General features: G+C 44.3%; 1 protein-coding gene across 11 annotated transcripts in view; it reads right to left on the reverse strand.

The window, feature by feature from the left end:
- DLGAP4 (DLG associated protein 4) overlaps window positions 1–17211 on the reverse strand; it is a 334263-nt gene that overhangs the window by 44367 nt on the left and 272685 nt on the right. For 4 of the 11 annotated variants that reach the window (XM_083618465.1, XM_083618475.1, XM_083618462.1 and 1 more), the window contains exon 1: window positions 7739–11801. The exons of 3 other annotated variants lie outside the window; for them this stretch is intronic. Coding sequence is in view for 3 of the 8 variants with exons in the window: in XM_083618473.1 (XP_083474599.1) it covers window positions 7336–7366 (31 nt within the window). In the remaining 5 variants the exon portion in view is untranslated. Of the gene's footprint in view, window positions 1–7335; window positions 11802–17211 lie in introns of those variants that run through there. 4 more of the 11 variants (XM_083618467.1, XM_083618473.1, XM_083618472.1 and 1 more) reach the window with 3 other exon arrangements.

Below are 17211 nucleotides of genomic sequence, written 5' to 3' on the forward strand. Positions count from 1 at the left end.
AGTTTTCTTGCAACAAGGCTGGTTTTGCCTTTTGAAAGGCTTCCTAGTCCCATTTTCTCTGCTGCTGTCATACTGGGGCCCTGCCCAAAATTAGTAACTCAATCAAAACACACCTCCAACTTTGTATCCCAAGCAATTCTAGTTTGCAGGATCTGCTGTCCTTCCTCCCCAAGAGAGACTACTGTTGCACACCCTACACTCCCATTTAAATAGGACTGCAGATTGATTTAATATGCTGCTCATCAGAGACAAAGTGCCCATCATTCATTAAAAATGCATGACTAGTGGATCAGGCAAAATTCCCAGTCTCCTCGTTAAACCAGCACATTTACAAACACTGTTTAAGAACACATTTAAACAAACGGAAATTAATGGCACATAATGTTTTCTGCCACATAGCAGCGGTGTCAATATCCGCACAATCCGCAATTTTTAGGTAAACCACTCCTCCAGTACTCCAGCTAGAAAGGTTTTTATGCAGCTAATCAAAGTTGGAGACCCCGATCATTGTGCCTTGAAAAACCATCTTTGCTTCGTCCTCTTTCCAGACAGCAAGTCTGTTTTCAGAGAAAGATTCCAGCAAGGTTTTCTTTTTTCTTTTTTGCTTCTTAGAAATTGCTTTTGTAGGCAAATTCACCAAATATCTTCATGACCAAATGTGGACTTATGAAACAAGGCCACACACTGTCTAAACTTCATCCTTTCAGCTCACATATTTGCAGCGATTTGCACCGCACTGAATCCAATTATGCTGCTTCAGCCCATGGAAGCAAAAACATAAAAAATAAATAAATGCTAAGCTGCTACCATGAAGACATAAAGAACAGAAGTGGGAGGGACAACAACCAGAAGAAGTCTTTCTGCAGTTTGGTTCAAAAATGTTGCCTCTGGGGACAGGAATGTGTGAACCGTCATTAAAAGATTTATTCAGCACTATGTCACAGCCACATGGAATGCCTCCCTTTTTTACTAACAGTGGCTTAGTGAATATAAGCACAAACATAAGTCCCCCCCCTTTAAAAAAGGTTCATCTGTAAATGCCTCATAACAACAGCAGTGAAATCTCAGCCCAAAGGCTTGCCTGTAAGAGATGCAAATGGGGGGAAATGGGATTGCTTAGAGTCTCTGATTAGAGACAATGAGTTAAACTGCTAGTGCACAAAGTCAGGTAGTTTATGTCCTTGCACATTATGAAGTATTTGAGCAGGAGTGAAAGACAGTATAAGGAGAGGAACAGGTGCACTGGCAAACTGAGGACAGCTGCAAGTTCTTTCATGGCTGAGTCAAGGAACTGCAGTTTACTCAGAGGCCTCACCCACTTATCCACAAGCCAATCCCTATAAACAGACTTCCTGCAGGCTGAATTCTCACAAGCAGAGAAGCCAGTGCTGGGAACCCTGTGTCTAGGCTGTACCACATCAGGCGGCAGGTGGCGACTCAAAACATGGCTGTTTACCTAAGAATTTCGAAATGGCTATGTCCATCTTGGATTTTTTATAGGTGGGCTTGGCAATTTCACATTTCTTTTATTTTACCTGCTTGCACATTTCGTTTGATCTGTAATAATTCTTATTGTGCCTTGCTCCAAGCTCTTATGGTGAAAGGCAGAATATAAATAAATCAGTGCTCCTCGGCACAAATGGATTCTCTCCTTAACACATACACAAGAGGGAGAAGGGATATAATCTTAATTTTTCCCCTAACATGGCTTTTCACATGCAGGGATATATTTTTAAAATCAGCCCAGCGCAAGCTTATGATTTTGACTGGGAGAACCAAGCCCCATTTCCACCTTGCAAATCATGATTTGCTCTGCAGAGACATTATCCTCAAATGGTTTTCCTTGTCACTTATATGGCTTGGTTGTGATATGGCTAAACATATAGTAGTCATTCCCACTGATATCCACCGAAAGGCCACAAAAATGGGGGGGCGGCGGCTTTCAGATATGATTCATTACCACTGGTGTTATGTACTGAGTTGAATAGGATCTAAACTGCAGCAGTCTGATTGGTCCTAGAACAATAGGATCCAAAAGGCAGCAGTCTGATTGGTCCTAGAACAATGCAGCAGTATGACTGGTTGGCAGGAACCACCCAATCATGCTCCAGATAGAAGTGAATCCACAACCTGATTGGCTTACAGTAGAATTCCGGAATTAGCCAATCATGTGCAGCCCATTGTGTAAATAATGTATATAAAGCAGATACCTTGAGGGGACTTTCATTCATTCCTCCTCACCACTATGAGCTGAATAAAGAGCATGAAATCACTTTGCGACTCTGAGTATATTTCAACTAGACAACTCTGCCTTTGGGCTACCATATAAAACAGACCCTCTTCTATGCATGAATCAGGGCCTTGGTAACTTTTAAAGTAAATTTCTAGGCTTTAGGGTTATTTGAAGGTGTGATAGCAAAAGTTTACAACATTGTCGACAGTATCAAACAAGCTGCCATCTCCTAGCCTCAATGCAAACAAGCAAACAACAAACAACAACAACACACTTTAGAGAAATCAAAGCACTTCACATAATCTCTAAAGCAAATTTTTCAACGGGCCTGGGAAATAAGCCAGCATTTATATTTCTACATAATGGAATAGGTGGTGTGCCTAAGGATATCCATGGGTTTATTAGATAAAGTGAGTTTTTAAACGAGGAATCAAGCAGACCCCTCTTTACAACACTTTTCACCTTCTCATCTTTTAGCACGAAACAGGTGAGGAACCTGTAGCTCTCACTGGTTGACTCTCATCCGTCCCACGGTCAAGGGTCAGAGATGATGAGAAGCACAGTCCAGCAGTATTTGGAGAGCCACAAGTTTCCCATCCCTCGTGTAAAGTGAACCAGTGCACCTTTTACTGTTACAACAAGCCCTTTCAAAGTACAGTAGAACCAAGAACATAGTTGTAGAGTCCGTAACTAATGTGACTAGGTTAGCAATATTCATAATTTATTTCAGGGTTTTTAAAGGTAATCTGACAGCATGTTCAGAGACCCCTTTCCAGCTTCATGGAGCTTTCATCTGGTCATGCCTGTATCTTATTTGCCACAGGTTGTGCGGCTTTTTGTGGGGGAAGGGGAACAGGTAATTCTGAACCTTTTTGAACAAAATTCTGCTCAGACATAAGAGATACAGTATATTGCACTAAACTTGTTGGTAATCACCCTAGCAAAAATTAAGTGTGTGGGTGGGGGAGAGAGAGAGAAGGAGAGTCCATTAACTCTTGCATCTTGTCTGTTAGTTGAATTAGGAATACAATTTGGAGCTCTCTTTTCCTATCTGGTTTCAACGTTAATGCCTCAAATCTGCAGTGTGTTTAGGTAGCCACATGTAAAGTAGTTTCTAACAGAAATTATTTTTTATTGTATTAGTTTGAGGGGGTGAGCTGGCTAAGATTTCCTACCAGAAATGAATACTGCATTTGCTAAAGACAGAAATTATTTATTGAAAATTAATTGGCTGCACCAGTACTGTGGAATACCATGCTCTGCGAAGTGCAGATGGGTTCCTCTACCAGCCAGCAAAAGCCACAGACGTTTTTTCATATTGGAAAGCAGTATTATTTGTGACGGTCATTTTTACCTGTGCTCTCCAACACAGCTGCCTTTTAACGTGTTTAAATGTTTAACGTGTTTAAATGTTTAATTTGTGTATTTTTATTGCTGTATTACATTTTTTATTGCACTGTGATTTTAGATTTTGCAAGCCAATTTAAATGGTTCATGGGCTTTAAAAAGACAAATGTTTATATGGGTAACAACTAATACAGAATTGGTAAGCTACATTAGAAAACAGTTCACATAGCAAGATGAACCAGCCTTTGAAAATCTACAACAAGCCTTCTTGCCTTCTCTGTTGCCCCGCATGACGACAATTTGCTAAAATAAACATGGGTACAGACTTCAGTACTGTATAAGCAAAGGGCTCTCGTAAAAGCCTCCCCCCTCCCATTGCTGCTGTATCCACACAACACAAGTTAGGGCAACATAGAATCAGTTTTCCCAGGAGTTCACTGTTGTGTCCTTCCCCAACTTTACCAAATTTCTCTCAGCCAGAAAAAGTTGCAGGACACCACCAGCTGAAGAATACCAACACCAAAATTTAGAAGAGGAATGGAATACAATGCATGAGACCATGAGTCGGTTTTTAAAAAATAATATGTATTACATATGCTAGCCAGAACTTAGTTTTACTCAAAACTGACTCAATGAAATGAATGAACATGACTTTGGTTCATTAATTTCAATGGGTCCACTCTGAGTAAAACTTGAATACTGTACTGCTTTAAGTATCCTGAACTTTTGGATAAACTTATCACTCAATGTCACCAATTTAGTTTCAGGCAAAAGTAGTAACTCTACCTGCAGAGTGGCACAACACACCAATATCACTTTATGACTCTGCAACAGTCTCCTCAAAGTATCTATTCACCAAAATATATAAATCAGCCTTTTATTGCTTAGGAATCACCAGGCAGTTTCCAATATAGTGTGGAATTCAATATCATGCTCTTCCAACCATTTTGACTGTGCATGGAATTATCCCCCCTCTTTCCCTCCTGCATGCTGTTCTGAGGGTTCTCTCAACTCCCCTCAAATCCAATTGCAGGGTAGGAGAGTGCGGAAAGACCCACTACAAAAGCTGAAGTCAGACAGAGCTTCTTTGGCGAACTCTGCCCATTATATCTCAACACATGATGCAATCAAATACAATGTACAGCAGCAATGAGATAACTACTAACCCCCATTCAAATGCTGACCTAGCTTGACTCCACTTAGTTTACAAGGCTGAAAAAGTTTTAAGTTTAGCTTCAATTGTACCATTTCTATAGTATTTCTACCAAGTGTTCAGATTCTCAACAAGGGATGACTATTCAACCATGTGTGAGCAGACGTCCTCTCCTCTTTACAGCCCTTCTGCCTTCTGAAATTTGCTCCAGAGGGTTACCCAACTCTCCAGAAATGTGGAGAGTGCACAGAGGCTGCACGAACACCCAAGTGGCTTGAGAATCAGGGGTAAAATGAGGGCCCCAGCATGGAAGCACAGAATTTTCAAGCTGGAAGGGACCACAAGGGTCACCAAATCCAACCCCCTGCCATGCAGGAATCTTTTGCCCAATGTGGCACTCAAACTCATGACCCTGAAATTAAGAGTCTCATGCTACATATGCTCTTTCTGCTAATTTTTCACGGTCCTCAGGTATTCTCTTGCACATAAGGTGTCAGTGCAAAGACGACTGCAGCTTTTGTCAGATTTAACATTTATGATATAAGGGACTTTCTGAAGTTGCCTCTACTGACATAAGGGACATCCAGTCCATTACACATGGCAATTATGCCACAAGGATTATTTGCCTATTCAGGCACACCACCTGGCTTCCTTACAGTAAGAACACACTCAGGTCCTTGAATTACTTTGCCTTGCATTCATACACAACAATAAAACCATTCTGCAAGCCCAGCGTCGCTTTAGCAATTCTCTACCTCCGGTGAGCATCTCATGAAGAAAAGCCAGGCCAGGGATTACCAAGCAATAAAGTATTCTGGCCAATTAAGGACTCATTAGTTCAAAATAAGCAGCACTCCAGGCATACTTTCCTCTATAAACACAGTATGTCATTGCAACACCTTCTGCTGCCGTTGTCAAGAGGCTATTTTCTTTTGGGAACCAGTTCACATAGGCAAGCCCTGGGGATGGAAAGGGCTGACTGCAAAGCAAGGACAGGTTTCCCTTCAGTAAAAGGGATAAAATAGTTCACTAAGGAGAGAAAGAGAGAAGAGGCTCCAGACCTTTTTATGTCCCTCTATGCAGCTGTATACTGATGACAGGACAAGCAGTTTAATTTTAGCATCACTTTATGTACCCAGGAATTTGTTTCATAATGAATAAAGATCTGGCAGGGTGGAAGATGTGTTCATGATAGGAGAGGAAAAATAAGCAAACCATATTTGGAAACTGAATTCCAAGGTGTGTTAGGGCTGTAAAAGCTTTACTCATATATCTACCACAAGTCTACATGCATTCATTAATTCTGTCATATTAGCATCATTTAAAGCATTTTTTAAGTACTCTCTAATTTTGCAGTGCCTGAGCCACATGCTTAAGGGCAAAATCACACACTTTCAGATAACTGGGCATCTCAATGGAAAATTTTTTGTTTTATCAGGCACTGGTTTTTATATCTGTTTTATTATTGCTTGTAAGCCTTGGCTGGGGAGGGCGGGGTATAAATAAAAAATTATTATTATTATTATTATTATTATTATTATTATTATTATTATTATTAATATATCATTATATTTGCTTAGGGCTCCTTAAGAAATCCCTATGAGTTCATTTCTTGTAAGTTCTTTCAGTTCTACAAGGGAAAGAGGGTGTCCTTTCATGTCACCTTTCCTACTACTTTGTGGCTTTAGGCAATATGTGATGTGAAGAAGCCTTAAATCAGCAGTTTTCCCCCAACCCATTAAGAACACCCTGTTTCCTAGCAGCCTTCAGCAGCAATCTGTGACAGGATACATCTCAATCACAACTGTACAGGTTTGCACAGTTTGTGCCCAGACAATTTTTATGTCACACACATGGAAAATATTAGAACTTCTAGTACCATTTTTTTAATATTAATAAGATAACACAAATGCTCAACTAACAGCAGTGCTATTAAGGAAAAACTAGATGATTAACCCCCAATCTGTGTCTTTTCATTACTCAAGCAGACACAAATGCGCATATGGCTCACGTTTAGTCTGGGATGGCATAAATATAGGAAAGTGATTTCATATCCTGTCATGATCTGGAATGCCACGAGTAGACTAAATATATCTCAGCAAAAGTGACAACAATTTCTGATCAAGCACAGAGCCATGCAGTGGGGAGAACCGGGCATATGTGCCATCAACCTCGCCTACCCCCCACCCCCCATTAATACAAGCCACTCAAGCTCAGGATTTAGCTGAAAATGCAACCGGATAGGCAGGAAAAAAGGGAAGCGGGTAAGCCATTGAAAAAACCAAGCCTTTCCCACATCCAAGCAGGCTACCCTCAGCACCCGCCCACTTACTCGGAGCACTTCTGTATCCGAAAGCAATTCGCTCACAACAGGAAATGGGAATGATTTTTTCCCCTTTTTTGCATTTAAAGGTCTACCAGCTAGAGCATTATGCGATATATGCACAGAACGGATGCATTCAAAATGACAGCCCGACAAACTGAAAAAAAATACAGGATATATATATATATGAAGCACAACCTTGAGCGGCCGCTTGCAAAGCCTTCCCGAGATTTGCATGCCATAATGGAAAAAAGCCCACACACAATTCGGTACACTCACATTGTTTAAATAGCTCCAGACACAAAGCCATGACACAAGATGGGGGGGGGGGGCTAAAAAGGGAGAAAGAAGGGAAAGAGAGAGAGAGAGAAGAAAAGAGAAAAGAGGAGAGAAGACTGTTCTTCCTTTCGCCTTGAAAGCGAAGAGAAGGAATCGCACTACGGCAGAAGGGCAGAGCCGGGTTTCGCCCTGTTCATTGAGAAAAAACACACGACAACAACAACAGCAGCGAGCAGCTCCCGGGCGAAGAAGGAGGAGTGGACGGCGGGCGAGAGACCAGAGCCGGGCCGGGCCTGCCCTGCGGAGATCCGGGCAGCGGCTGCTGGGCGACGATGTAACCGGCGCTGGAAAAAGACACAAAGTAACCGAGCCGCGCAAGCGAGCTTTGGCCGCGCACACTCACCCTCCTCCCTCACTCAGCCAGCCCCATCCGCTCCCGTTATGTACTTCCAAGGGGAGGAGCGTCGGGGGGCTGCGAAAGCCCCGGGTTCGCCACGCCCACCTTCGCCGGGCCGCGCCCGGAGACCGGAGGAGGCAGGCCCCGAAGGCGGCCAAGGGCTGCGGGCGGCGCGGCGCAAGGGCTGAGAAGACCGAGGAGGCCGGGCTGGAGGAGGAGGAGAACACCCAGCCTCTCCCGACGGCGGGGGAAGGAAGCCTGGCCGGGGCTGCCAATGGCAGGAGAGGGGAGGGCGCTGCTGCGCCGCCCGGAGCCTCGTCGGCTGTGGCGAGGCGCGCAGGACGAGCCAGCCGCTCCTTGCAGCTCACAAGCGCCCTCCGCGAAACCAGTTCCAGCTAGTATTCCGCACATGCTCACAAGGCGCCCATTCGCGCGCTCACTGTCCCCCCCCTTTTTTGCGGGGAGGAGTATGTGTGTGTTGGGGGGGGGCGATTTGGAGAGCGCGTGAAGGAGGTGGGGGCCGCGCGAGAGGCTCCTTCCCCTGCCGCCGCGGTAGGTGTGGCGCCCGGGTGGGCGCAGCTCTTGGCACCCGCCGGCGCCTCGCTACACGAGCGCCAGCTTCGCGAGGCTTCCTTCCCGCGGGGGCGGGGATGGGCGGGAAGGACGAGCAGATGGACGACAGGTGTGTCTGCGCGCGCGCCCCCGGGGAGGGGAAGGGAGGGGGCGCTTCCTGGCAGCGCGGCGAAGATGCCGATGGCGGGAAGAATCGGGGCGGAGGGAAGAACCACGCGCGACTCCGAAGCAGCCCTGAAATAGCTCCGGATCTCGCCGAGGGATGTTTTCCATCTTTGGTTGCTTCGAGGACAGGCGCCGAGAGCAGGCTCCCTCCTTCCCACCTGCAGCTCCCACGCCATTTGTTTCCATCCTAGGAGCCTACTCGTGGGAGCTGAGATCCCATTGACCCCCCCAAATAAAGTATTTGAGGGGCCAGCACCCCACCCCCGAGTTTATGGGTAAAGGTAAAGGGACCCCTGACCATTAGGTCCAGTCGTGGCCGACTCTGGGGTTGTGGCGCTCATCTCGCTTTATTGGCCGAGGGAGCCAGCGTACAGCTTCTGGGTCATGTGGCCAGCATGACTAAGCCGCTTCTGGCGAACCAGAGCAGCGCACGGAAACGCTGTTTACCTTCTTGCCGGAGCGGTACCTATTTATCTACTTGTACTTTGATGTGCTTTCGAACTGCTAAGTTGGCCGGAGCAGGGACCGAGCAACGGGAGCTCACCCCGTCGCAGGGATTCGAACCATTGACCATCTGATCGGCAAGTCCTAGGCTCTGTGGTTTAACCCATAGCGCCACTGGGTATTGCCATTGAAATGGTGTGTGCACACCACATTTTGTGATTGATCATACAGGGTGGGGCTTATCTGCCCCCCAATATTTTATTCAAGTTAGCACCCCTGTTTTCCATCAAAACTAAGGGCGGAGGATGGTGCCAGCTTCATTGTCCCCAATGCCGGTGAGTCTAATTGGCCTCAGCTCTGCGTGGATTACATTTCAGGCACAGTTTTGTGCCCTGTGGTTGCCCCTTCCTTGGGATAGCCTGAGGCTATCGTTATTAAAATACTTTTATACTAGCAGTTTATCTTGGGAGTTTATGGCAGGAGTGGGGAGCCTGTGACCCTCCAGATCATTGGACCCCAAAGCCCTGCTGGATCAGGCCAAAGGCCCATGTGGGCCAGCATCTTATTCTCACCTTGGTGAGCAAGGTACCTATAGGAAACCATCAGGCACTAATGGGAGTGCAATAGAGTGCTCCTCACTTGATGAGACTCCCACTTCCATCAGCCTCAGCCAGCAATGCCAGTGGTTAGGGAGGATGGCAGTTGTAGTCCAGCAACATCTGGCCGCCCCCTTGGCAACCTCTGTTTTACCAACAAGGCACAACTTTACTGCTGGCTTCTTTTTGCAACCTGCTTTTACGGCTCTTTTTTAAAAACAAAAACAACCCCCCCCCCAAAAAAAACACACAAACCAAGTCAAGCCGTGTATACATTTTAAGAAATGAAATATCGTGGGGGGAGGTATACAAATCTGGCCTCTAAAAAGTCAGAGCATTCAGTATGACCTTGGGCAAGTCAACATCTACTGCACAAGGCTATTACAGTGAGTTAAGGGAAGCCACATATGCACCTTGACCTCCATGGAGAAAGGGAGAGTTAAAAATAGAATGAATGAACAAGAAACCTTCAGGCCCTGCTGCCTTAACAATGCCAGGCATCTCTTCAGACAGTTCGTGAGTAAACATGCTGGATACACACCATAGTAGGGCTGGGGAGGCTGACCCACTGAATTTTCAGCTCCCATCAGCTCTACTCAGCATAGCCTGTGGCCAGGGATGATGGACAACAGCTGGGAGGGCCACAGGTTAGCCATCTCTCTGCTAAGGAAAGGAAGGATTGAGGGGAGTGGGGAGTAAGCCAGACCCTGAAAACCTACAGCAGATATGTTCACTTCATGAGCATCCAGTGGCACTGAGTTGGTTTCAGCTGGAAACAAAAATGCTTTTCTAGGTGACCCTCCAAATAAGCAAGGCAATAAGAGGAAGAAAATATGAATTGCCTTCCTCTGTCCAAGGACCACCAAGTACAGTGTTTTGTTTCCAGCTGAAGTCAACCCAATGACTCTGGATGCTTTCACAGCCTCTTGTTTGTTTCTGCATGTGACATTCAGATATACGTACCTATACTGCCTCTGTACATGGAGGTTCCTCTTTCAAGGCTTAGAAAGGCACTTAGCTATCATGAGAATTCTGCCCGCATTTCCCCTGTCTTTGTAACCATAACAACAAAAACTTGGAAAGAACAATGGCCTTTTATAAGGTCCTACATACAGTATAAGCAGTTTATAGTCTGATCCAAAATTCCATGCTTGCACAGTGAACTATAGAACATTCACAAAGCTGACTTATTTTTCAATGGAACTGTAGTGCCTTAGCATCCAGAACAGATACACTGAAAGCAGAATCAAACACAAGTTTCTAGACTGGATATTTATTCAGCTCTCTGGTACAGCTTGATCTTATGCATGTTTACTCAGAAGCAAGTCCTACAGTTTTCAGTGGGCCTTGTGTCCAAGTAGGTGAACATAGGATTCCACACTTGCTTTGAGAGCACAGACTCCTTGACTTTGGAAAAGGGGAGGGGTTGTTTTCCAAACGCTCTTGTGTATCAAGAAGATCTCCATGGAGGAAACATTACAATAATAAATTTTTAAAAATGGGCATGTTGTCAAAATGGAAAGAGTTATATAAGAGGAATGTGGCAAGTGGTCATTGAACTGTCAGCAATTGGTTTGCACTGTAGGTTTCAAGTAGAGTACTCTATATGCAAGTAAAATGATAGGTGGTTTTATATGTATAACTTAAAGGGCCATTAAGATAAATTTAGAGCTGCTTGCAGTATAAAGCGTACTTTATATTGTGCTGCAGAAATAAAATGCAACATATCCTGATAATGTTCTGCTTTTAGATTATCTGTTTCAGCTATGTCTTCTTGTTTAAATCAGAGATAAGCATACATTTTTCACTATGGCTGCAATATATTTTACATAAATTAGTCCATTGTTGTGGGTGTATTTCAATGTCTTTTAAATTTTTATTTCATGAGATGAAGCCTGTCATCTTTTAGCATGTTATAGGTGGAGTGGTTCTCCTGCAAGGACAAGACTTTTCTATTTTGGGGTGGATAAAATAGAAACCACTTAACCTCCCCATGTGTTTTATGGGCAATAATAGGCTGGCAATGAGCTTTAAGGGACAAGCAGGCTTACTTGAGTGGGGAAAGAGCACCAAACTTAAAAGCGGGAGAAAACTTTAATAAAAAAATATTAATATCGGACAGCAATAATTCAACACAGTGAAATCACAGGTACCCTAAAATGAAGAGAGGAGTATAAAACTTTGAACAAGTAAGTTAAAACTGGGGGTGGAAAGAAAAACACATGCACACAAAGAGATGTGGGGACTCGCGAGAAGTTTGCACAAACAAACCTAAGGAAAAATAAGAGAAAACAAATGGCATGAAAAATGAAGTAGGTGTTTGTTGGAAAACAGAAAGTGATTAGAATAAAAAGAAACTAGTTACACAAAAAGCTCTACAACTGAACTGAGGGAGAGGGAAAGTGGAGTGACCCTATGCTGAGCTCTCCTAAAAGTCTGCAGACTAAGAACCAGATTAACACAAATGGGGGAGAAAATATAAGCAGTGGAAAAACAAGGTGATTGAACTACTGATTTTAATTGTTAGGGGGGAAAGTGATTTGAGAAGGATGCCAATAGTCCACTGCTCTTCTGCATACCCTGCTTTTCCCAGGCAGAACATCTGTTTCCCAAATCACGGTATTTGGCATGCCACGGGGAAACAATTCACTGCAATGAAAACCTAGATCTGTCCATCAAAACAAAAGATCTCTCCACTCAAGCTCAGCATTTCATTCACCAGCTTGGTTTTGCTTTTAAAAAATATATGCAGCTTTATTCTAAGTGACAAAATTCAGGATTTTTTGGATGCCTGAGACCACAGAACAACTTGAGACTTGAGGGAGTCCCTGAACTGACTTGAGGCATCTTGCTGAAAGGCACACTTTGACTCAGGCAGGTGGAAATGTCATCCGACCAGCCCATTTGCCTTGTAATTCAGAGTGCACACAGAGCAAATGTGCACCTCTCATAAATACTCTTGCCGTTCTTGTGGTTTCTACTACATTTATTTAATCCATGGGCTGGCACAGTCCTCTTGCTGACCTTGGAAGTCACATCTAACCTTCTGATGAAACTTAATAGGAGGGAGGGATCCAATGGGTGAAATGACCTCGTAATCAAGCATATACCAATAGCCTTCTTCAAACGGCTAATGGAGTAGAACTGAACATCTCAGACAGAAACATGACCAATGAAGATGGTTTTTCCAGATGCTGTCAAGTGGGCTTGACAATCAATCTCGTTCCTTGAGCTGGATTAGGGAGGAAGCATATGCATTACCTAAACTGCATGCTCTTCAAAAATAGCTAGTTAGTTCTGTAATTTATTTATGATTCACTGATGCACTACTGCTCTGCAGAGATGTGTGAGGGCTGACTTTTAAAGGGAAGGAGATCAGCACACAGTGGAGAGGCTATTGAGTCTCTTTCAAGACGAGCACTCAGAATTTGTTCCTTGGACTATCTCAAGATTCCATCCGTGCGTCTAATACACATTAATCAATCTGACCTCATGTTGAAAAATTAAATAGCAAGATATAAATCCTTGGTTGGGATCCAATAATCCTATTATTGTTATGGTCGAGAATATATCAGTTTGGAGCATGGGCTGAGCCATCTAGAATAATTATATCTTTTGAGCCTCTGAGAAAATGAAAAAACATGAATTCCGTTCTTTTCTGCCTATGTAAAAATGATTAATAATCTCAGGAGCTGTACAAATACCTATTGTACAGATATTTAAAGGGGGAGGCATTTAGAGAAGGATAGTATCAGTGATTCTTGTTGATATCTTTTGTGTAAACTAATTCTTTGTGGAAGGGCTGTAGCTCAATAGCAGTTTGTCTGCCTTGCATGCGGAAGATTCCAGGTTCCATGCCCAGCATCTCCAGCTATGGCCAGGAATGTCCCTCTCTCAAACTATGGGGACCTAGATCAGTCAATGAGAACAATATTGTGCTCAAAGTCCAATGGTCTTAACTCTGCAAAAGGCAGCTTCCCAAATTCCTAAATGCTCAGAATAATTGTGTTCTTCTTTACAGACTGTGTGGGTTATTGTAACTATTCTGAGCTCAGAGTGGGCAGCTTGTTCCCTACGGCTTGCATGCCATTGTGCTGGCCAATTCACATGAGGACATAGCTGACTTAAGTCATATTCAGGGTACATCCATTGAGATCAATGGGCTTGAGTAACTTGTTGTTGTTTAGTCCTTTAGTCATGTCCGACTCTTCGTGACCCCATGGACCAGAGCACGCCAGGCACTTCTGTCTTCCACTGCCTCCCGCAGTTTGGTCAGACTCATGTTGGTAGCTTCGAGAACACTGTCCAACCATCTCGTCCTCTGTCGTCCCCTTCTCCTTGTGCCCTCAATCTTTCCCAACATCAGGGTCTTTTCCAGGGAGTCTTCTCTTCTCATGAGGTGGCCAAAGTATTGGAGTCTCAGCTTCAGGATCTGTCCTTCCAGTGAGCACTTAGGGCTGATTTCATTAAGAATGGATAGGTTTGATCATCTTGCAGTCCATGGGACTCTCAAGAGTCTCCTCCAGCACCATAATTCAAAAGCATCAATTCTTCGGCAATCAGCCTTCTTTATGGTCCAGCTCTCCAGCTCTAAGTTGAGTAACTTAAGTCCATCAATTACACTGGGTCTACTCAGAGTATGGCTTAGTCAGTTACAGTCAATCAACTCCTATCCACGCAGTCTCCTGCTTCCTTTCCCCACATGTAGTGCAATAGGTCAGTGTGTCTGGTTGTTAACCAGAAGATTGGTGGTTCGAGCCCATCCAGGGATGGCTCTGGGCTGGATTCCTGCATTGCAGGAGTTGGACTATTTGACACTCAGGTCGCTTCCAGCTCTACAATTTCATGATTCCATGTTCTTTGGCTAACCGTGCAAATGCCACCGGTTTGAGGTATCCAAGGTCATTGCCAAATAGCTCTGCCATTCTTGAGACATGACCCCTTTCAAACAGGATAGAGCTCACCAGCTTCGATAGCTAGAGCAAGCAGAAAGACGGTGGAAATGCAAAAAGGTAACGCTTGGTGGTGGTAAGCAGGATGCAACTTTCAGAACATATATTGTCCAACCGGGATACATCAGAAATGATGCTAGTAGAATATTGGTCTTGGTGAGGACAGACTTTCATGGGGTTTGCTGGGGTTATGATTTCTCCATCAAAACAGGTTCAGAGTGGATCTAGACTGCTCTTTGCAGCATGTGCTTTTACGTATCAGCTCCATTTGCTATTACAATAATGTAATCAACATTCAACAAAAATCAATAATCAATATTTTAACCAACGGGAAATCCTGTTGGTTAAAATATTTTTATCTCAAATTCCATCCTCTTGGCTTTATGGGTACTTTTAAGCATAACCATTTTCCCTGACTCTGTAGTAGATAAACATATACTGCCTCTCCTATTGCTGTTATGCCAATATTATCTCTGAAAATATACATTCCGCCCCCCCCCCCCGCTTCATGCCAGTATGGAAGATAATGGTTGTTCAACATTTTATTTCTTGCCTTGTGTGATCAGTTTTAGGTTTGGCCCACATGCTTGGAAGTATATCAGAGACACTTTTCATGCTTTTATTGCAGTGCAATATCCTTGCATGCTCCAAAGACAAAGCACGCATGTTCTAGATTTTGCTGTCCGAGCATCTCTGGTGAATCACTGCTCACTGTTTACATCACAGTGTGGGAAAGGATCTGAAGATGAGTTGGGGTGAAGGTAAGAACATCTCTGTTGTGTTTCCGTGGGTGACACCATTCTGTGATCAATATAGACAGTTGTACGGTGTAAGACACTCTGTGATCATGACTCATAATAAGAGTAGGCTGAAATACATCGATCCAAGTTAGAGAAACTTATATTTAACAGGCTGAAATACATTGATCCAAGTTAGAGAAAGTTATATTTAACAGGGAAACTCAAATTGAATAGTAGTGTGAGTGCTTTCATGGATCATAGAACTTTCCAGACCGAGTTTCATCACCAGTGCTTCTGTCCAAAAAAAGAAAAAGAAAAAAAAAGAGTTATGTGGAACTCAATAGTACAGTTAAACTCACTTTGCATCTCTTATTCTTTGGGATCAGCACAGCAACCACTATCTCTACTGCTGACTCCAGGGCTTGGGGAGGCAGGGGTAGTGCATCCTGTTTTGCCGCCTGAGGTGCTACTGCCTCCACCTCCCTTACCTGGGTTACATGGCAGTGCCTGTGAAGCAGTGGTGGTGGGTGGTGTAGCCACCCATGTGGTGGAAGCCAGTGTGGTGTAGTGGTTAAGAGCGGTAGTCTCGTAATCTGGGGAACTGAGTTCGCGTCTCCGCTCCTCCACATGCAGCTGCTGGGTGACCTTGGGCCAGTCACACTTCTCTGAAGTCTCTCAGCCCCACTCACCTCACAGAGTGTTTGTTGTGGGGGAGGAAGGGAAAGGAGATTGTTAGCCGCTTTGAGACTTCTTAAAGGGAGTGAAAGGCGGGATATCAAATCCAAACTCTTCTTCTTCTTCTTCTCCTTCTTCTCCTTCTTCTCCTCCTCCTCCTCCTCCTCCTTCTTCTTCTTCTTCTTCTGGCAAGATCTTTTGCTGGAAGCCAGTGCTGCTGCTGCTACCCCACCAGTGGTAGGGCAGATGGGTTGTCTGTGGGCGCACCACTTCCTGGGCCTCTGCTGCCGGAGGTGACTACCTCACCCCAACTCATGGGCCAGCTGGCCATGTTGGGGGGCATCCTTGAGCAAGGTGTCTTTGATAGAAGCCTCCTCTTCTGTAGCAGTAGCCAGGGTTTTTCCCCCAGCCGGAACTCATTAGAACTTAGTTCTGGCATTTTTCAGTTGGGTGCCATTGCCATTATCAGAGAACGATGGAGGCATTCATGGTGAGTTCCGGCACCTCTTTTTCTCGAAAAATAGCCCTTCTTCTGAACTATGTGTTCACACAGCACATAGTTAAACTATGGAATTGGTTCCCACAAGACGACCACCAAACTGGATAGCTTTCAAAGATGATTGGACAAATTCCTAGCCACTACTAGCCAAGATTGCTGCATTCTACCTCCACTGTCATCGGCAGTATGCCTCTGAGTAACAGTTGCTGGGAATTGCTTTTGGAGAGAGTGCCGTTGCACTCATGTCCTGGGTTTTTTATTGGCTTCCTATAGGTTGGCCACTGTGAGAACAGGATGCTGGGCCAGATGAGCCTTTTTGGCCTGATCCCACAGGCTCTTCTTATGTTAAAAGCTTTGGGCAGAACTCAATGTTGCGCTCTTCCAAACATTCCATCTGTGTAAGCACTGCAGCCTGCCAGGTAGAATGACTCCTCTACACGCTGTTCTGGGGGTCCTCCAGACCCCCTCCCTAAACCAATTCCAGGGGGTGCATAGGGAAAGGAGAGAGGAAGAAGCCCCTTTATGCAAGTGGAAGTCCTTGTGCAGGGTTTCCACTAAGGGGGCTGGTTAGGTGATTCTCACGCTTTAGTAGATATAGCAAGACTTCAGTAGCTGTAGCAAGATCATCATATAATTCCATCAATACATGTCATCATTTCATTTTCCACCTTCACAAAAGAATGAATTGATGTAAGAAAAGCCTCACCTGACTTTAATCCAAGATATATTGTTAATTTAAAAAAAAAAAATCTCAGAACAAACTGAATACAAATCTGGGACATACAATTTACATTTAAGTTCCACTATACCCCAAGGCATCATTTTAAACACAAAA

The sequence above is a fragment of the Podarcis filfolensis genome (genome assembly GCF_964270895.1).
Source record: "Podarcis filfolensis genome assembly, chromosome: 6".
NCBI lineage: Eukaryota > Metazoa > Chordata > Lepidosauria > Squamata > Lacertidae > Podarcis > Podarcis filfolensis.